Raw genomic sequence first — 22,802 nt, 5'->3', positions numbered from 1 at the left:
TGCAGATGTGAGGAGGAAGGCCATATTGCCAAGGAGTATAATAGGGTTCTCACATGCCTATTGTGCGAAAGAAAGGAAGGACGGAATAAACGGCATTTTGCCGGAAGTCGTAAATATCCAAATATCCATAATTTTGCTTGATCAGACCATTCATGATCTGAGATGGAAATTGATATCATCGTGACGGTGTATGTGTCACAGACTCGACTGATGGAGCGGCAATATAGACGTTCGGTCGCTAAACAATACATGAGTCAATCGGCCAGCTTCTTGTGGGCGAAAGATGTACAGCTGCTACGCCCTACCCAGTGTCAGGTTGTCTGAATTTGAAGCAATGTTAGATAACTTTATTTTCGACGCAAGGGGACGAAGTCCAAAGATGATTGCGGCCGACTTCAACACCTGGGCTTTTGAATGGGGAAGCAGACAAAGTAATGCAAGGGGTAATACCAACGACGGACCCAAGAAGCACGTTGCCCCACAGGGATCTTTACTAGGTCCACTACAGTGGAACATTATGTAAAATGATGTATTGAATCTTTCGATTCCTGTGAAAGCCATGTAGATATATTGGATTGGTTGTAGTCGCAAAGCATCTAGAGGATGCGAAGCAATCAGCGCTGTTAATGCCTGCTTAGAGCGCTGATAGATAGAAGTTAAGTTTTAAGCAATACACACAGTATTCTTTTGACAAGGGATCTACCACGAGTATTGCCTTGGCAAGAATAACGCCGAACTTGGGAGGGTCATGGTATTTTTGTAGGTTACTTATTCCCAGTGATGGTGGCCTCAATCTTGCTTTATAATAATAATAATAGATATGTATGGCATTGATCCGAAGCTAATAAAGTTTTTGGCGACAGTCATGGAAGGGTGGCATACCACCCTATCAGTGCTTACATATGAGGGTGCCAATACCTCAGAGCCCATCCGTATGCGGAGGGGCATCTTTCAGGGGGATTCATTGTGTTCCCTTTGGTTTTGCATGGCACTGAACCCCCTTTCATGGCGGCTAAATGATGCTAGAGGGCATGGTTTTGCAATCAAATATGGTCTACGTGCTAAGTGGGACGTACTTAAATGACATCAAGTTGTATGCTAGTACTGACGACCATCATCTGAATTCCTGCGACGTGTAAAACTGGTGCTTAAATCGCATCTTTCGGGGAAGAATAAGATAAGCGCATTGAATGTATACGCTATCCCTTTACTGCATTCAGAATATTGCCATGGACGAAAACCGATCTGGAAAACGTCCAGCGGGGGATACGGAGTACTATGTCCAAATTACGAATGCATTATCCAAACTCTGTCGTGGAGCGGATGAACCTGCCTCGTCACATCGGAGGTAGGGGCGTGGTTAACGTGACGGCACACCATCATGCGGCTGTCTGTAAGGCAGATTGTGGACTGACTCCACTTAACTTGAAGGATCGATCTTTCAATCTTCTGCAATGTTCCTGACTAATCGAGCGAATGCTCATATGCCGGTCTACTGGGATGATTTCGACGATTTTATCGGTTTCTAGGACGATTGGCCTACCAGTACGGGGTGTTTCTTCGACATCCACTACGCCAGAACGAAATCGATCGAACCAACGCTGTGCTGTGGACCCATAAACTTCACAAATTTTTTTGGCCGCCTTTGTTGCCTTTTTACCTCTCAGATAGTAAAAATGTAAAATATGACGAATTTCTTCTTTAAGGGAATCCATCTTTGACGCGCTATAACTTGAGACTGAAACGTACGATCATAAAATTATCAAAGAGACACCTATAGTCCAGATTGTCGTCTTTAAATCGCCGTATTGACCCGATGCGATAAGTACAACACAAGATATGTCTAAGTGTCGTCATCTATTGACAAATACGACATTACTTTTTCCCCAACCTGATATGGTGAAAAATTCGTATTTGTATCTTTATTCAGTTCTTCGCACAAAATTCACAAAAAGCGAGAAAAACGGCCTTCACACGGGATGACTTCTTTAATTATTCTTTCTTTCAGAACTTCAACTGGACTCACTGTACACGAAGCTCTTCATAAAACATAACACACATAAAAATCTATGGGGTTATTCCTGGACTTCTGGCTGGGATAATTTGTGTCCAGCCATTCTCAAACACTTCTCCTGAAATGCGTAGGGCAGCCATCATACTGAAACTACGTGTTCCGAAGTAGATTGAGTGGGAGATCCTCCAGTAAGTTGCCCAGGTCACCTCTCAGGTGAATTTTCTAAGTCTTTGTCATTTAAATTATCAGGGAAAAAGTAAGGCCAAATCAAATGGTCAGAAATCCACACATTCACACTGAATCCACGTTGTGAGCCCTTTACTCCCTTGTTCTTTTGGGGCCTAATAGTGAGCGTTGTGGTGATTCGAAAATCCCATCTTTATCAAATTTTGATTCATCAGTCCAGAATATTAATTTAAGTAAGTTCGGGTCTTCCACATCAGTGTTTGGCATAAATCTGCTGAAATCTAACCTTCTCGCGAGCTTGTACCGGGGTGTATTGGTATGAGTATAGGCCCGCTGTATGCACTGTAAACCACAGTTACGTCACACGTGTTGGATATCCCCCGGGAAACCCTTTTACCTGAACCCGATACAAGATCACGATACGTTATTACGAAACACACCGCAATAAACAGTCACAAATATAATTAGGGTTTTACGCGAATTTGTCGGGAGAGTAAAACCCGTAATTAAAGGAATGTATCCTGGTTTTTTTTTAGCGATATATATAACTGGCTTTTCCAGGATAATAACTAAGGACATTACGTAAATAGAAATAAGAAAGAGAAAGGAATAGAAAATAAATGTATAAATACGCTGACTCACAGCCTGTTAAGGCAGTCGGAGTTCGAGCTACTTATTGATCTAAGTGTAAAATCGAGTTTTTTCTTCGTTATTCGCTCAAGAGGATGGGAACCTGCAACCACGACACCCTCTACACGTAACTCCACGATTTCCATTGACAGAGTCCCAGTTCACGGGCAACAATATTAGTGGAAGTGGTTGGATCTAATCTAAATCGCTCCACTACTAATTAATTAAACTATTAATAAAATGTACCAAATAACAAACCGCGCCCCTTTCATATATATTTCTATACGTAATGGCAACGACAAGATACTATTGCTTATGGCAGTAAACACCCTTTCAACTTATGAGTTGCACACCTCAATCTAATATCTTCCAAGCGTTTCCCACATGGTGACAGAAACAACCTTAAACTGTTAATTATTTTTAGGAATGATTAATGACCCAGCTTTCGCCGGGTACAGCAAAAAATTAGTTTAGACTCATTAGAGTGCTCCTCTCCACGGAAATCTTTAGTAAAAGGCGAAAGATTTATTCGACACTGAAGAGAAGCCAGAGCTTTGAATGTTCAGTCCACCCGACTGGCTTATATACTGTATAAAACACGACATGACTACGAATTATATTGAAGTGAAATTTTCCAAGTGAATAGTGTGCAATTTTCAATGTTCCCAGCAAATAAGTGAGATTTGAATCGGGAAATTGCAGTTAGGGGACTTGAATATTTGTGTTTTTAGAATTTATAGATTTATAATAATGTGAATTAGAAAATTTATAGATGTACATATATATATTCAATGGTGTGGAGGATGAGAGAAGAATAAAAAAAGTGTTAGACGTGTTATAGACGGGTATATAGGGATTTGAGATAAGCTTTGATGTCTCCTCGGATGAAATTTTCTCCCACCCTTCTCTGAGAATATTTCTCAAAATTTCCTTCCTTGTTCTACATATTATGACGAAAATCACTTTAGAAAGTTCTGTGTGACGTCAATGTAAATCGTAGTTATGACAATTAACCAAGACGTCAAAATTGTATAACAGTAGGGCGAATATTTAGTTACGCTAATTGTTAACAGATGATTTTAATGTCGGCAAGAAGCACTCGGAGCACTTGGATTCGCTCCCAGATAAATATACCTTCAAGAAAAGTGGCACCAAGACCAAAGTGCTCGTGAACTCACTAAGTGATTTCAATCAGACCAGTGATTATCTGGCAAGAAAGGGGAAGTGCTTCTTCTCCTACACCCCCAAGAGCATGAAACCGGTTAAGGGGGTTATCCCGTGTGAAGGCCGTTTTTTTGCCTCTTTTTGAAAAATTATTTTGGAGGACTGGATAAAGATAGAAACGTGATCTTTTCACCATATACTAGTATACGTGATCCATTTTTCAGCTTGATACTGTAGCTTGTTTTCGGAATACGTGTCAATTTATGCACCCATCTCCAAAAACAGGTGTTTTTCTGCTGCCATGCTGGAGGGCGCTGTATTCATCTGAGGAAAAAAAACTAAACGTCATTTTAATGTGGACAATATTCCACGGTCCGCAAACTAGGATAATTAGAAAATTTTAAAAGGTAAATTTTTGGTGGGCTTTAAACTTAATTTTTTGGATTTTGGTGTTTTTTTACGGCTTTTTTTATGAATAAAAAAAACTACCCGTCCGATTGCAATTATCCTAGTTTGCGGACATAAACCTGACATATATGACCAACTTGACATCCCATTGTCACTAGGATTTTGAGAATGCCATTGAATCCTTCATTGAAAATGATTACAGCCAGAAAAGTGGCTATTTCTACGACCTTGGCCCCAGAATGAAGGTGTTTAGAAGCGAAATTCCAGATCAATGCATTTAACGACTCATTGTTATTCTGGGTCTCTGCTCCTAAACATCTGTTCAAGAGATCATCTCGTGACAAATCTTCGTTGATTGGTTTGATGACTGTGCCTTCTCGTGGTGAAAACTATCCAGTTCTCCTTTAGCTTCCGCTTTGCGCCATTTGCACCAACTGTCCTCGCATGCGCAATTTTGATGCTGAGGATTTTCATCTGTAGAACATTTATGGAAGAAAGTTGCCCAAATTTCTTGCTTCATTCCTTCTATCGAATTTGCCTGTCGACGAATAGCCAGCCCAGAAAATATAGTGAGGTCCTTATCAGTAAGTTTTCCAGTTCCTTTTCGACCAATGCCTTTGTGAGTGAATCTTCTTTGCATTTCTAAGCCGCGTTCCCATTCTTTTCTCTACATGTCCTACACATTCCTTTTTTACTACTACGTATATTTTATTATTTGCAGAAATTTCTAGAAATACCGGAGAAAACTCCAGCAGAATCCAATATATAATATACAAAACTTGTCGCAATTGGAACATCCATGTTCATACTTGCTAAAAGTTTCTTTGCTGATGTTGATGCGAAGTCCTTTTTCTTCTCTGATAACTATCGATTCCCATGAAATACTCGTTTTTTAGTGCGAGCATGACGTTGAACGTTAAAGCGATCTCCCTTCGTACGATCCATTTAAAAAAATCACTGAACACACAAACAGCACAATACTTACAACAAAATATAACTGAGTATAACTTGAACGCCTTTCAGTGCTCACTCTAGACTGGATTATCCTTTTTATTCCAAACAGCAAATAAGTTTAGACAATTGATTTTCATCTTTTTATAATTATACCTGTGTTCAAATTTATGAGGCTCAGGTAAAAAACTAACAGGTAAAAAAAGATTCGCTGCTCTTTCTCATCGAGCACTCTAGCCACGGCTGCAAACTCCTTACCTGTTTAACCCTGTAATTTCTGAAGGGCTCGGAATATCGGAAAATCCCTTTGCCCACATATTCTCCACAATCGATTTCTCCAACCCGACACACGGGATGACCCCCTTAAGGGATTTATAATAATGTGAATTAGAAAATTGATATGTGTTTGCAATGGTGTGGAAGACGAGGGAAAACTAAAAAAAGTGGGATAATAGAAGGGCTCTAATAATTTTCAGCCAGGGGCCGATTTTTCCGGGCAATTTTCATTTCAGGTCCTGAATAGTGGCAATGACCACTTTACATATCAATCGTTCTTGATTACGTCAAAATCACGCAATTTAATTGATTTATTGTGTTTTTTAAGAATAGAAATCACTTCTATGTTGCAATCTAACAAAACTCTCAAAGACCGTTTTTAAAAAAGAACTGAATGTTTGAAATTATCAGCATTTGAAATTTCAACCAAATTCAACACTGAAAAGCCCGCGCCATGTTGTGTGACGTCGCAACTTGAGCCAAGAAACTTCAGAAGCCTTGCCGGGCTTTTACTCCTAAAAATATAAAACTGTCAATATTAATTTCCCGCGTGAAATGATTAGGAGGACGACGAAATATTGTTTCGTGCCTTCTGCACAAATAGCTCCACAAAAGAACCCGCAGAGAGCTTTTTCGGCTGTTCCGAAAGGAGATGTTCGGAAGAAGTTGATTGCCATGGTCCGACGGAATCCAATGCCAATCCAAATCCATTTCAATGTGAGTTAACATTTTTTAAATTTTAACTTCAATCTTTATTGATAACTTACGATTGCGTTAGAATTTTGTGTCACTATTATTTATAATCAAAACCCCGATCCCGCTTGTGAACGGGACAAAGGCTGAAGAAAAAGAAGGTTATTTAAAACCAAATCAAGTCACAAGAGAAGAGTCACTGCAAAATATTCAACGTGCCTAAGGTTCGAATATCGCTCAGTGCAAACACTTTTTTTATGGCCTGAGAATTCTTCAGAAACGTGCGTTTTATCTCCATTCAGGTAAAAATGTCAGAATTTGCTTGTTAGCATTACCGTCGAAATGTAAAGTAACCTGAAGGATTGTCCATTCACGCATCAATTTCCCACTTCCCTGTTAAAACCTGATGGATTACTTGAAAAGTAACAAACACTAAATCGGATGCCTTCACGTAGATAAGATTCAAGTGGCTCGCTCAATGAGGTCACCGCGTTTCCTTTTCCGCCTTGTGAGAATTCAATTTTTAAACCATTATAATTAACAAATGAGCGTTCCGAATTGTTTTTTTTAACGGATATGGTAATTTGACAGGTGAAACTACTATTTCGGCGTAAAAAAACAAGGCGGGGAGGCTATTGAATGATCTATTACAACGTAATATTGAAACGTGCACAGTGAATTAGAGAAAACCAATAGAAACGAAGGAAAGATTAATAATTTGTCTAAGGCAAATTATGGAAACGTTCATGCACGATATGTCCAACACGTTCCTTTGATATATTTAGAGCTACAGCTATCTCGATCAACTTCACTTTGCGGTCATCCAAAATTATTTTGTGGATTTTTTTTTATGTTTTCATCGGTATCAACTTGTTTGGGGCGTCTACTGAATGCATCGTCCTTGATTCTCATTTCGCCCAGTTTAAACTTCTTCCTCTGATTTTTCTGATACCGTCCGAATAATGTTTATTATGCCAAGCCAAGCCAAGCTGTCAAATTTGTACACGTCTCTTTTGAAGGTTAGGGTTAACTAAAAATATGGATTTAACACTAGTAGCGCCATATGTGTGTTAGCCTATGAAGTTTTCATTCCAACTTTATATATATTTCGGAGAGTAGTTATCGCCTCCAAACCGAAGTACTGAGGAAGGCGCAAATAGTCGTCGAAATTTTCTTCTTTTTCTTCAGTCTATGTCCCGTTCACAAGCGGGGTCGGCTCGTCGTGTTCAAAAATTTTCATAGTGTGGGAAAGTAACCGGATCGGACGGTAATTTAAACATTCTGCTGGAATATCTTTCTTTTTCCGTATTGGAACTGTGGTTCTTCGCTTTCCAGAGCTCAGATGCGATGTCGTCAGGTCCTGTGGCTTCCTTTGATTTCATTCGTTTTATTGTCTCCTCGACTTCAGTTGCGCTGACAGGTGGAACTGCTCCAAATGTCGGCAATGATTGTATTATAGAAGTGGAGGATGGACAAATTCTACACTTGAAATCTGCACGAAATATTTTTACCACAATATTCGTCGCGGAACGGCGGTCGGTACGCAAAGTACCGTTCTTGTGATTAACGCAACAAAAGCGTTCGATATTCTGTGTGCGTTCGTGTCGGCTTTTGGCAAGTCGATGCAGACCTCTCTCGCGATAACGAGTGTCCAGTTTATCGTAAAGATTTTTATAATGGACTACTCGGGTGACGGCGATCGCTTTCTTTACTTCCGGGTTGTCATTCTTATAAATTTGCCAATTGACCAGGGTTTTATGGTCGAGAAACTTGTAATAGAGACGTTTCTTTTTTCGGACCTTTATTTCAACATCGTCATTCAAAGCCAAGTAGGACGGCAATCAACGGCCGATGTTGAGGTGCGATGGTCTCATAGAGAATGGCTTTGCAATCAGTGACGGTGATAAAATGTCGCCGTCTTATGAGAATATAGTCGATTTGCGTTTTACTATTCCTCCTATAAAATGTAAGAAGGTGAACTATGTATTCATAAGTACAAGGTCATGGGTATCCACAAAATCGATTATATAGTATGCTCGCCACTCTCATTGTCCGCTCCAAACTCCTTTCCCCCATGTCACCTGTTACCGTTTGCCTTTTCACCCACATAGTCATTAAGATCTGGTAATGGTGATATAGTCATCAGCAAACACGTTGCGAGTCTTTGCAAGAAGTTGCCAGAAGGCATCAGGTTGACCTGTCTGTGGTGCGTACGCGGTGAAAAAATTAATAGTGCGATCAGTTTTTGGCACCTAACCATCGGGTTTCTTCCAGAGCGTAGATATCAATGTGCCTTTTCGGAAGGATTCTTGAGAGTTCTTCGATCTTTCCAGTTAGGGTGCCAATATTTAGCGTATAGATACGTATTTGTTTTGCACGGACTAACTTATTAACTTCCTGACGCCGTCCATGCGTCAAGAACCCTTCCCCATTTCTTGACAAGACCGAGGCCCGTCCTGCCGCGTCGACTGAGTTTGACGCCCTAACATTTTTCCGAGGCTTGTTATCCTTGGTCGGCCAGTTGCGGGACCTGTCACCAATTTTTGAGAAAATTGGATGAGCAATTTTAAATGACAATGATTTCGTAAGTGAATTAAATTCACCGGAAAGGTACAAAACTCGCATCTTTGGTGAGCACTAAAAATGTACACTGCAAGGCCCCATAACGATCGCGGATATCCTCATTTCAGGTGTGATCAAAACGTGTCACGGCACTAGTCCAACGCAACATCTTCGTCTCCATCACCGCAAGACGCTGTTCATTGTCTTTTATAGTCGGCCAACACTCAGAACCACAGAGAGCGACAGGACGGACGACATTGCGGTAAATTTTAGATTTGAGACGTTTGCTGATACGTCCATCACAAAGAACACCAGTTGTGGAACGTCAGTTCATGCAAGTTGTGATAATGCGTGAAGAAATTTCATAACGCAATTCTCGATTGGCTGATAGTGTTGATCCTAGGTATTTAAACCGCTCAGTTCTGGGCACGTCATTGCCGCTGCCGCTGACAGAGGTTGTGCCTGTTTCATGGGAATCGGCCGTCAAAAATTCAGTTTTATTCAGATTCAATCTTAGACCATGTTGCATGAGGCGATCATTTTATTTTTGGACAAGTTGCTCAAAATCATTTTGCCTTTAAATACTAGGAAAATATCATCTGCATAAAACAGTGTATAGGGCGCTGGACGTTAGATCTACCGTGTGACGGTGTCTGGCACTAAGTGTTGTCGTAGGTTAATAGCAAAGATCCAAAATTTGACAAAGCCACGTTGCTGCTTAATTATGGGTGGTTGAAGTGAGCAAGCAACCGGTCTTTCAAGAATTTCGAAGGACCGAGGAGGGAAATAGGGCGGAAACTTTCAGCGGGAAAATGATTGTCGCATCTGCATGTTCTTTCTCAGGTTAGGAAAATTACATCCATCTACGGTCTTGGTAAAAGTTATTCAGAGAGGAACAGAAGCACATTGATTGGTTTTTAGCAGAAAGAGGTTAGGGAGACCGGCAGGATCGGTTCAACAGGGGCATCAAGATTGTAAATGAGGTACTTGGCTAAAGAAGGACCATGAGGAATATTGCGGAAGAAAGAAAGCAGCAAGTGCGGAAAAGGGGTTGCACGTGCAGGAAAAGTAATTGCAAATAAAGCCAGATACAAATTGGTTGCAGAGCCTATAAACTTCATGAGAGTGGAAGAGGGCTGAATGGGATTGCAAAAGTCGCGCATGTAAGACCAGAAGTTTTCACATGCCAATTCCACTTTGACACTTACCAGATATTGGTTTCTGGATTACCATTGACTTCACCGGAAAGGGAATAAGCGAAATCAACGTGGTTTCCGAAAGACCGATAAAAAGGAAAACTAGTCATCTCGGAGGACTAAAGCTTTCGACCTCAATTTTGAAAGTTTGGGTAGAGCGTGGGTGGACCAAAAAATAGGAGACAGTTTTTGGTCCGATCCGTCATATAGTTGATTCGGACTCAGCTTTTTTTAGCCTTTCTTGCAGAGTTTTGTTGGCCTCCATCTAATAAAGAATTTGGTATAAATTCAGTATATCTGTAAATAACTTACCTGATTATTTTCATTCCTATAATCACAGCTATCACCATTATTGTATCCATCACTACCATTATTCATATAGTTCATATTAATTCTTCCATCGTTACTAATTGCAGTTGTTGCATTTATAGGCACACCATTCGAATTATCACCGATTACGTCACTCCCACCGTTGCCGCTGCCACTCATACCACCCCGACTACTTAAATTCGTCGGCGTTCCTAAGACAATTCCATTACCAGTGGTGGCATCATTGGTCGAATTAGTTCGCATCAAATTTGATGATGCATTTGTCGTTGTTGATCCACCATTCTGATTAATATTATTCAACGAATGAGGACATGTACAGTCCGTCGTTAGCAAATCTTTGGTATCCGACATAGGAAGCGTTGCTCTGCAAATATATTAATAGCAAGGATATGTGAGCTCCTGGGTTTCAATTTATTTGGTGAAGGAAGTAAATAGAACTGTGAAAAGCATTTCTCTCGATTCTTGTGTGAATCGTTTGCATCCATTTCGGTTAGTAATCGAAATCATAAATGGTAATAGAGTTCACGTACCAACAGTTGTATCATGCACAACATTCAAAAAGGACTAAATGGGCAAAAGTTGACTTTCATGAATAGAATTATTTGGAGGTGTGGGAGATAAATATTTTACCATTAAAAATGTTATGTTTTGGCTAGACTCCACCAAGAAAAATCCGAAATAACTTTTGCCCAAAATAGTCCTTTTCAGCAAACTTATTCAATCGCAACTTCATCTTCATCGAAACTGTGAGTAATGTCTGAGTTAGTATCTTTCTATAGCATCGTTTTCTATCAAAATAAAACCAATGACAAGACCAAAAAGAAGCGTTTACAGGAAGCGAAAGCCATAACCGAATAATTTAAAAGAATTCATACTACAAATGATAGGAAAGGCGTAGAGAAATAATAAATAAACCACACACTTCTAAGGTAAACTAAAAATGTGTCCTTTTAATAATTGGAAAGGGGAAAAACCGTTCTTTTAGTGTAACGCATTTTATAATTACCTGAGCTTGAGCTCCTCGTCAATATATTGTAAAAGACTCCTACAATTAAAACGTTCAAATAGAGTGTTTACGAAAACATAAATAATAAAAAAAATAAATAAAATAAAAAAATAAAGAAAAGGGAAGAAAATTAAATGCAAAAAGCGTCAAAATAAAATTTTAAAATTGGGGATGGGATTTTATTTTAACATTGACAATGAAGAGAGGATAATTGAAATGATAAAACCACAAATGACGAATAGAGAAATAAGGACAAAAGCACTGCACAAACTCTTTTTCTACGTGTACGTGCTGTTATTCTGATCATTATGGTTCCTGTTGTTAATATTAATTTAGGACTAAAATGCGAAAATGGCGGCATGTTTTTATGGTGATAGTAGAATTTTGACTCATTTCATCCTTAAAAAAAAAAATAAATAATTTAAAATTAACTGAAATTTTTCCAATCCCATTGAGCCTATGAAAAATTTTTCCCCAACAAGATTCTGAAAATTTAAGATTTATCTGATGGATTTTGCCAATTGGGCGCTTGATGAAATGTAAATTAGATTGAGATGTCTGCATAATGGTTGATGATAGGATTCGGAAGTTTATAAGAAGAAAGCATAGGTGTCAAGCGGCATATAGAACACATTTGATGGATATACTTTCCGATGATGAGAAGGACATATTAGCGCTATTTTTCATATATGGAGACATAGCAAAATTCGCGTTGAACAGAGAATAGGAAAATTCTCATTTGAAACTAGAGAAATATCTTTTTAAATTCAAATTTTTTATTTAAGACACATTTAGACACTCGGTTTCGGGAACCAGCTGTTTCTTTTTTCTGTACAAATTCCTAAATGAAGTATTTGTTTTGCGAACAAAAAAATTGCAACATATTTTTCAATTTTGGGAAAAGGTCGGGGGTCGCCTTAATTACCATTTTCATTTTTATCCTCCTTTCCGCGGACTTAATATTTGCGCTTGTCAAAGGAGCCAAACTGTAAGACGTTGTAGGACAGGCATAATCCCGGGACCGGGGAGTGAAAGTAGCGACTTAGAACCGCTGGTGCAGGAGCCATGGAAATTTTCAATTTTCCTGGATTTCGGTCGGGTTCTAGTGAGCCCGGATTTTTCTCGATTCCGGCTAGGTCCTGTGGCCCCGGATTTTCTCTCAATCTCACGTTCTCGACGGGAAGCGGGAAAATGTTTGCATTTCGTGAATGTATTCCCCTCCCCATCCGAACCCCGCTGAAATCCGACGATTTTGCATTTTTGCCAATTTTCCTGACTCGGTCATCATGGAAATTTTCAATTTTTCTTCATGGAAACTTTAAATTTTCCTCTATTTCGGATTAGGCCCCTCATTGATTACCTCGCGTTTCCGGCATGACAGCGTGAACGTTTTTGTACTTCATTAATCTGGATCGCCTCCCCGTTCGAGCTGGGCGTCACCCGCATCCAAAACGACGTTTTCAATTTTTGCCAATTTTTACGATCCGGAGGTCGTGGAAATATTCAGTTTCCCTCGATTTCGGAGAGGTCCTTTGGGCCTGAACTTTTCCCGATATCTCGCGTTCTCGACATCGGGGCGTGAAAGTTTTTTCATCGTCTGAATATAGACTGTGTGCCTATGTGACCAAGGTATCGCTCACTGCAATCCGACGAGTTTGCATTTTTGTCAATTTGTACTACCCGGAGTTGTGGAAATTTTTAACTTTCCATGATTTCGACTAGGACTCCTGGCCTTGAGTTTTCGGCGGTATCTCACACTGCCGGGATTGTGGCGTGAAAATTCTTACATTTCCTGAATCCAGGCTTGTCCGACCAAAGTATTGCCCGCCAGAATTCAACGATTTTGCAGTTTTCTCAATTTGTACGATCCCGGGGGCTCTGGAAAGTTTCAGTTTCCCGCAATCTTGACCATATCCTCTAGCCGTGGATTTTCCGCGATCCTTACCTTTCGAATGAGAATCGCCCGCCCCAATCTGACGATTTTGCCAGTTTTTATGACCCGAGGGTTGTGCAAAATTTCAATTTTCCGCGATTTCGATCAGGCCCTCTGTCCGTGGATTTTATGCGATATCGTGGATTCTTGGCATCGTAGCATGAATGTTCTAGCATTTCCTGAATCCCGTCACAGTCCCATGATTTGCAATTTTTGCTACTTTTCACGACCCGTGGAAATTTTCCTCGATTTCAGCTAGCTCCCGTGTCCGGAAGATTTACTCTCATTTCATGAACTTGAGCCGCTACTCTGTTCGAACGAAGTATCCCAGGACGTAATCCGAGGATTTTGCATTTTTATTAATTCTCATGATACGGCGTTGTGGAAATTTTCAATTTTCGTTGATTTCGGCTAGGTCCTTTCACCACGCATTTTCCGCAATATCGTTCGTTCACAGCATCGTAGCGAGCACTTCCTAGCATGTCCTGAATCTAGACCACCTTCCTGTTAAAAAGAGGTAGTCTCCACCGTAATCCGGCAATTTTAACTCAAGGGTTGAGGAAATTTTCAATTTTCCTCGATTTCGACCGAGTTTTTTCCTCCCCGACATATGTAGAAGTTTTAGCATTACTCGAATCTAGGGCACCTCCCCGTTCGAAAGAGGTATCTCCGCTTCAATCCGACAATTTCTCTCAATTTTCAGGTCCAGCCAGGTCATCTGACCACGCATTTTCCGCGATATTGCGCGCTCCCGGTCTCGTAGTGTGAAAGTTCTAGCATTTCCTAAATCGGAGTCGCCGCCTCCCCGTTTGAACTAGATATTCCCCGCAGCAATCTTAAGGCGTTACATTTTTGCCAATTTTGACGATTGTGTTCCAGACCTGTTTAAAACTCCACTTCCTCACTTTGCAATTGACGTCAAAATTAAATGCTCATGATCCCTGAATGCGTGGGAATTCACAATCCCAAACTTTCTACCAAATCCGAGATCAATGCGTTCCTGGGGAAAGTGCATGTGGCGACAGACAGAGAAAAAACCATGGTTTGAATTGGAGACCATGCTAGATAACCTTGTCCTCGACGCAAGAGAATCTAGTTCAAGAGTGATTTCCGGTGATTTTAATGCGTGGGGCCAGCAGAAATACTAACGGAAGGGGGCAAGCTTTATTGTAAGTTTTCGGCAGTTTGACATAGTTCTGGCCAATGAAAGTAATTTAAGTACCTTTCGGAGAGAGAATTTCGCACTGGTGCGTTGTACGCCCTGGTACTATAGCGAGGAGTACATCTACAGCGATCACCAGGCAACTATTTTCGAATTATGGAGAGAACCATTAAACAGAAAGCCATCCAAAGCCGAAAAGGACATACAACTGGTCTGTAAAAGTATTAAATACTCTCTATGGAAAGCAATGCATCACCAGAGTTTGTGGCGTGCCCATGGCAAGAAGACGCACATTTTTCAGTAGAAGACCCATCTAATTGTAGAATGGTAAACTTGTCAGCTTTCGATCAACTTGTCACCGAACCAGACGTATAGCTCAGAGGGCAGTAACCATGCCTATAAGGAAGCTCGCAAAAACATTAAACTGGCTAAGGAAGCGATCCTAAACCCGTTTGAGAGCGCCTATAGAATTATAATGGGGAGACTTGGAGACTACTCTTCTTCACAGATCACGTGCTCTATCTTTTTGCTGAAAATCATCAGCCAATCATCGACAAAGGAGCACTGACACGCTAGATCTCTGAATATGACAGCATGTCCTGTAGCAACTGGAGACTGCTCGAGATCTGCAGTAGAATAAGAGACAACTAAATGTTGAGGCCTTGAAATCGAAAAGGGCTCCTAAACATACGACGAAATGCAGGCCAACCATGTGCTGAGTTATTCGAAGTAGCGTGCGACGGGATATTTCCTGCAGTATTGATATGACAGAAGCTGTCTGAGATCCAAGGATTCTATCCTTCTATAGACCCATATGTCTCCTAGAAACTATAGGGAAAATGTTGGAGAGTGTACTTTACAATAGATTGCTGCCAGTTGTTGAGAGCCAAATAGAACTTCCAGATCAGCAGTGTGAGCTCCCGTAATGCCTGTTCTTTAGTTCCGGTTCAATACTAAGCACATAGGCAACAGCTTCAGGGTACGCTGTGGAAATATTTAGAGGAAATATCACACCACTTAGGATACTCATTTGTTCTAAAACCTAGACAATTAACTCCGGTTAAATTTGCCGTTCGCTGATTACTGCTTCCACGCTTAAGATTTTAAGATTTCGCTAAGTACCCTAGGGGAAAATTAAACTAGATATCAGTCCCTAAAGAAGGGATAGCAAAGACCGCTGACATAATACAATTCGGGTTAAAATAGATTTCATTTATGGTGCTCAGCTTACAGAACGACCCAGTCATTTACAAAGCTTTGAGAAGGTTGGACTTCTATGACGCCCACATCAATGACATATTAGTGATTTCATCGTCATCAAAAGCAAGGCGACCACTTCTGGTCCAACGATTCAAACATAATGGACGGATCGTGAATGCAACCAACTTCTTAGGATATCTGGCCTCAACGGATTGAATATGTCTCTTGTCAACTAAGATCATTAAAGTGACCCACCAATACGTTTTTTTTCTTTAGTTTCTGTCCCGTACGGGTTTGGGATCGGCTCGTCACGATCAGTTGCGCCATTTTGTTTTATCAAAGGCCTTATCTGGATGTAGTCCGCATGTAGCCAACTATTATGAAATAGATCAGAGGACTCTTCGATATGTTAAATTTTTATAGGAGGTTCACATCCAGGGTTATCCCACATACTCGTAGTTTTAAAAACCCTAAATCTTCCACCTCGACTTGGTTTACAAGCAATTGCAAAGTAGCTATTGATGGCAAAGAAGCGGCGTACCAGGCATATAAAAACCGCTCACCGGAAGAAATGAGGCAAACCTATATATCCACACGCAACATCTGCAGGTCCACTATTGAAAAAGCCAAATTCCAGTTTGATCAAAGTATAAGACAGAAAATTTTCACTAACCAAAAAGCAAAAGTTTTTGGTTCTTTGTAAAAACAGTGAGAATAATTTCGCAAGCTCCTCTGTTCCACCTCTTATATATAATGATAAAAATTTTTCTGCGAACTCTAACCTTCCACCTTCTTCGCAGAGCTATCTCAATATTCTAAGTTGTGATTGTCATCAAGGACCCTTGCACTTTCGCACAAGGGAAGTTTTTAAATTATTAGCCAATCTCCATGTGATCAAATCTGTCGGTCCTGGTATCTCGCTAATAGTCCTAAAAAGCTGCGCCTCTTTTCTGGCTAGACCCCATGCGCAAATTTTTCATCTGTCTTACGCTAAGGGTATCTTTCCATCGGCTTGGAAAATCGCTCAAGTCTAGCTTATATCTAAAAAAGGATGTGATCCCTCTAACTACCGACCAATAGCATTAACTTCAATTCTTGTCGATGGTGGGAATATTCTCGACTCATCCTCACTCAGCACACTGTATATTAACATTTCTAGTAAACTTAGCTGGACCTACTGCATTTTCGGCATTGCGAAAAATGCGATGAAATGTTTGGGGTTTCCTTATGTCACCTACGAATAGGACACTTTTTGTTAGATCTTTGAAGCAAGGAAATTCGCTCATCTGTAGTGATCACACGCCTTCTATAAAAAAAATTACGAGCGTCCGATTTTGAAGAAAATCCGGTTCCTTAGGTTTCCGTATCCGCATGGGTAAGAAAAATCCAGCCAGGAAAGTCTATAAGGGCAATATCTATGGTAAGAAAAGAAAACCTGGCTCAGATAAAGCGATGGCGTAGCCCAGGACGGCAGACAACTTTAAGGGATAATTATTGCGCCGTTGATGATGATGATAAAAATAGTGCGTACTATGCCAATTTTGTCATTCATATTTTACTGAGCCGTTTACCACTGCTTTTTAGCATGCCATGGATGTATTATTCCGCATTTGGAAATTGGAATCAATTATTTATTATCTAAAGCTTTCAGCACTTTAGTCTGCTGGAAGAGGGGTCAAACTTCTGCCCCAGTGCGACTCAGGGCTTTGTCAGGAGTAATTCTAGGTTCCTGACATCAACTACAGGGTGAGGTACCATGTGCCGTTTTCAACAGGAACACCACAAATCAGAAGCCGAAGTAAATACCAATCTTAGATTAGCAACATCGAGGTATGTTTGATGGTCTGTCTAAACTAACTGCAGGAATTTAAAAACATGACAGTAATTGTCAGTGATCAAAAGTGAAGCATTATATACCGATGTCAGTTGGGACATTCGCATCACTGTCTTCCAGATTCGAGCACGTGCATCTGAGTCTTATGATTAGTCCTTATATCGAGGGACAACGCTACTACCTGACCGTAGTGGATCATTTGACACAATGACCAGAGGTAGTAATGATCCCTGTCGTCAAAATAATATTGCACCTATGGATCTCATGATTCGGCATATCACTTCGTATCAAGCAAGCAAATGTGAATAGAGGTTATTTTAAGAATTCAGTAACCTGGCCGACACAACCTCCATCAGAACTACAGTGTACCCGTCTGTTCATGGTATGGTCGACCCTTTTCAACGTCAGCTCAAAGCAGCAATATGTAGTTCCAATAACCGTTTGATGAAAGCATTGCCTATAGTGCTACTTATAGTCGGCATAGCTTGGAAGGGAGACCTGTGCGCTGTCAGATGGTGTGTGGTCAGCCATTACGACTCCTAGTTGAATTTTTCGACACACTATCCATCAACGAGCAATCCCTACATCCCAAATTTCCCTACTGAGTTAAGGCGGTATTTTCGAATATGACCCACAATTAATGAAAGACAAAACGACACCAAAGGAGTTTTCATATTCATGAATTTGACAGTAACCAGGTATGATTTCGTCGGCAATAATATTTCGGGGAAGCCATAGCAGGACCCGCATCGACTCAAATTCGTATACGGGATGACCGACGATATCGGAGAGAAGAACTCGACTTAGGATCGACCCCAGGACATCAACGTGATGAGGAGACTCTTCGGGGCAAATACCGGGTTAGATTTCCTGATCGTCACCGAGCCCTACTCGGTGCAACTCAGCAATAATAACACCACAAATCCACAAGCTGCATCAGGACTAGGTCAGCTGGATAATTTCCCTGCACTTAATCACTGGCAGGGAAATACTGTGGCAATTCTAATTACTTTCAGGCACGTTTACCTGAAGCAAGGAAGCTGGTAATCGCCTTAATTACTTTTCTTTTCCACGGAAGTAACTTTACCTGGAAAAGATACTCTTAATGAAGTTAATTGTTATAGGGAGCAAGGACTTCATTCTGAACTATCTCAATATGAACATTACAATGTAAAACAGGTCAAGATAAGAGTAATGATCCAGGTGGGCTGGAAAACTAAGGCTGGGAAATGAGGTAGATGCCGACTTAGGGAAAGTAACCACAGATGGGCCTGAAGTAATAAATCGAAGGAGGGTCTCATGGTAGAAGTTAATTAGAAACATGTCAAACCTTTTTTTTCTGACGATAGCCGAGGTTTCTAGGGTGGAAAAAATGTTAAAGTAAAAGACGAACTTGATTTAGATGATTTTTTCCACGGAGTCAAGTTCCTAGTTCACTTTTAAATCAGATTCGTAGCATCGAGACATTTCTTTACTTGGAATCGTAAAAAAGTTTACAAGGACGAGTGCGAAAGGTTTCTCATCTACAGAACGAAACTGTTTGTTTCCGAAACAGGAGTTGATAGCAAAAACCACGTTCAAAAAACACAAAATAGCTGAAGGTAGCTAGCTAATGAAATATTTCACCAGAGCCAAAAGTTTCCAGTATTATCCCATTTTATGTTTTTCTCACAAAAAGTTAATAAATTCCTGGCATTCCCTATTACGACCGGTATCAACAAAACACTTTATGTTCAGCATTCTATCTTCCGCGTTCTACAAACAATCCTTTCATTGAATTAGATACTACAGCACAATACACACCCACTCAGGCTAGTAACAAACCGACGAGGAGATATGTACAAGAGAGCCCAGGTAGTTCATCCTTCCATCGTCTGGCAGGATATCATTCAGTCATTCTTGGAATTCTCTTGTCGTGAAGTGATAGCGAGCAGGAAAGAAACAAAATGGGAGGCAAATCCTCTGCTAAACATCTTTCTTCAATAGCGACAAAGTATAATAAGTAGTTTTTTTTTTGTTTCACATGTACATATATGTAGACAATAAAAGGATAGTATAGAACAGCATGATGTTGCAAAGTCCTTTATGAGTGTAGTCTAGCCTGCAGGTACGAAACAAAATGGAAAGACTAAAGGATGAACAAGAACTTTGCTGTCAAGGATATAGACTACAAGTCACTGATGGAAGATTAGGGATTGGCTACAAGGAAATAATAATCACGTTTAATCTGAACGCCTTAGGTCGACATAAGGATTGGAACAAGTATGAACGTGAACATGAAGATCCTTGAGTGAAGGCTCCGCAGATCCTTCTCTATTGGTGGATAATTCTTATTGGAAGCAATCTTCGAAGTATTTGGCTCTGGCCTGAGACAGAGTCAATGGCAGTTTTTCGGTTGCTAAGCAGATATCAGGCAATTTTACTTATGACCTTGAAAGCATTTTCTCTGGGCTTGTCGAAGGATATTTCCCGAAATGGATTCATTGTTGCCTATTACACGCCCATTATTCGAGGATGAATGAATGTATCAACGTTTGGTCCGACAGTAGAAATTGTAGAATGCGGATGCGATGAATGAAATTATTATGCACAACCTTGAAAAAGGCGTTTCCACCAAGCAAAAAATCGGAAATGGTCATGCACCTTTGGTTGATGAAACGGCACGGAAATGAAGTGATCACACAAACGAATGAATCCTGGACGGCATGCTGTTGATTGAAATGGATTCTGAACAATAAAAGTATGACTTCTTGACTTCGTAAGTGGCAGTGGATAGGTCACACTTCAAGAAAGGGCGATTAATGCATTGCTGGTTATACTATGCCCACGACACGACTGGTTATACTATGCCCACGACAGTCGAGTGAATCACATGGTGTAGAACAGTAGAGGAGAAGAGACCTGGAGAGGGCTAAAACGTATTTCGTCGAACCGGGAACAATGGCGCTTAGGCGTGGTGGACTTGCTATGTTCCATTTAGAGGACATTGGCCACCATACATGTATGAATAGGTTTCAACAAACTGAGGTAGTCTCTACATTTATTTTGAAGGTGTACTAAACTAGGCGCTGGTCATTCCCTGCTGATGTAAAGATATAGATAGTAACCAACATCTCTTTGAGTTTGCCCCCAGAATAAATTTCGTAGAGGACACCTGACACGCGACTTTCCACTAAACTGACAAAAAATCATTATTAGAGGAGAATTGATGGAAAAGACATTTTACATTGACAACCCTCTGAACCCTTCCAATATAATAGCAATTGAACTCGTCCTGTCCTGAGAGCAGTGTCCAAAGTTCGCATCCAGTTGATGTCGGACCGGGAAAATTGGACCAAATCGTCAGTCACTTTCTGAAAATGTTGGGTATTTACCTCAAAAAAAAAAGAGGTCTGAGAACCACAAATGTGGAAGAGAGTTTCTTCTCAATTGACCCACATCCCCATAAGCCAGAAATGACGCTTCTTAAAAGGACAAACTTTGTCCGAAAAGAGCAATTTGCACGATTATTCGCAAATCTTAAATGGCAGGGAAACCCAGATGAAGCTGCTTTTGAAAAAATATGGGGAATCCTGACCAGTGTGGATATCTCTCGCGTTCATATATATAACGAATATCAGGGAATCCTAAAGTTTCAACGCAAAGAGAAAAAATTTGGTCCTTGTATCCGTAATTTTCCACTAGTTTTCTTCGCGGCGAACAACAATAATTCCCAAGAAACACGCTGGCCTTTTATCACTAACGAGAATATGCAAAACTCTTTCAACACCTTTCAGAAAATTCAGCGTTCACACTGGCGATGCAGTCGGTGGTTCACATTTTCGTGGCGGCACATTACACCGCCCCCAGCTGAAATAGTGCGGGTTCAGTGACGGACGGGTTCCCGCCAATGATGTTACCGGGCAAACCTGACATTTCGTGGGCGTTTATTTGGAGTGTTCCTCGGCAAAGGCTTTTAGTCTCGACAAGCAGACCCATTTGGGCTCATCCTGAACGTCGAGCTTGAAGAAAGGCTCCCGTCGCTCCAGAACTTTAAAGGGACCCTCATATGGTAGATGCAGCAGCCTCTGAGGAGCATCCATCCTAATGAGGACTTGCGAATATGCCTCGAAGTCCTCGGGGGTGTCGAACTTCGGCGTCGTGTGTCGGGAAGCTAAAGTCGGTCGTAGTTTCGAAACCGGGTCTCTGAGCAGACGCAGCATGATGGAGTCACTTAACCCTGTTCTGATATCGACCATAGGGTTAGCAAGGATTCTCCCCGTACACCATCTTGATGGGGCTATTTACGGCCAGCGCTCGATGGACTGTGCGAAGGCTGAGGAGGACGAAAAGCAAGGACTGTGACCACGACGGATTGTGGCGAGCCATTAAGGCGGCCTTCAGCGGATGGTATGCAGTGGTCCTGGGTAGTTTGAAACCCAGAAGCTTGCCTAAGTCCGAGATAAGAGTAAACTCAAATTGCATTCGCCGGTCCTTGATGATTACGGCTGGAACACCAAAGCGTGGGATCCATTCTCGACAGAGCCACATTGTTGTACAGTAATGTCAGTCGGATGTGTTGCTTCAGGTCACCGCGTGAGCCTGCCGATGATTGTGAGGCAATACTTGTATTCGTGCGAGTCTCGCAAAGAACCAATGATATCGAGATGGACTTTGTCGGGTTTTTGTTTAAGAGGGAACGTAGGGGGCTTATGGTTCGTGAAAACAGTGAAAGGCCTGCCTCTAGAGGAGAAACGGAAGTATTTAATAGCGAGGTATGTGGCGTTTAGCGCTAGGCGCTATAGTTGCGTTAAGATGGATTTAGTTGCTTAGAAAAGAAGCTGAACGGTTGCTAGGTTTGGTTCACTCGTTGGTGAAGAGCGACGCCTGCTGCTGTGTCTGGAGTATCGACGAACACGGTTAGAGGTGCATCGAAGAAATGTCAGAAGTGTAGCATCAACTAGCTGTTGTTTGACGATTTCAAAAGCCTGGACGGCCTCAGTAGACCATGCAGGAGTCCTTGGTTTGTTTGTTTTTCAAGCGTTGAGGATCGCTTGGTGACGAGCGGCTTTGGGCAGGAAACATACCCAAGAACCTTCGCAAGTCCTTGACCGCGGTTGCCAGGGGAAAGTTTTTGATTGTTTCAACCTTGTCTGCGTCAGATTGAATTCCATCAGGGGTGATCATGTGTGGTCGAGAAATTTCACCTGCTTTTGTGGGAATTTTCATTTTTCAACATTTAGAACTAGCCTGGTCTCAAGGAGACGTTGAAAAATGC

At 41.1% G+C, this 22,802-nt stretch overlaps 1 protein-coding gene and 1 non-coding gene across 9 annotated transcripts in view; both read right to left on the bottom strand.

The window, feature by feature from the left end:
• LOC119654255 (mitogen-activated protein kinase kinase kinase kinase 5) overlaps window positions 1–22,802 on the bottom strand; it is a 129,976-nt gene that overhangs the window by 16,070 nt on the left and 91,104 nt on the right. For 6 of the 8 annotated variants that reach the window (XM_038059513.1, XM_038059506.1, XM_038059507.1 and 3 more), the window contains 2 exons: window positions 11,417–11,455; window positions 10,393–10,774 (listed from right to left, as the gene is read on the bottom strand). In XM_038059513.1, coding sequence (XP_037915441.1) covers window positions 10,393–10,774; window positions 11,417–11,455 — 421 coding nt within the window. The remainder of the gene's footprint in view (window positions 1–10,392; window positions 10,775–11,416; window positions 11,456–22,802) is intronic. The other 2 variants (XM_038059510.1, XM_038059512.1) reach the window with 1 other exon arrangement.
• On the bottom strand, window positions 3,266–3,385 carry LOC119656336. Its single transcript, XR_005250039.1, has one exon. It is a non-coding gene; the product is annotated as a U5 spliceosomal RNA (small nuclear RNA).

The sequence above is a fragment of the Hermetia illucens genome, chromosome 4 (assembly GCF_905115235.1).
Source record: "Hermetia illucens chromosome 4, iHerIll2.2.curated.20191125, whole genome shotgun sequence".
NCBI classification, from domain to species: domain Eukaryota; kingdom Metazoa; phylum Arthropoda; class Insecta; order Diptera; family Stratiomyidae; genus Hermetia; species Hermetia illucens.
This window is presented reverse-complemented; position numbering and strand designations above follow the sequence as displayed.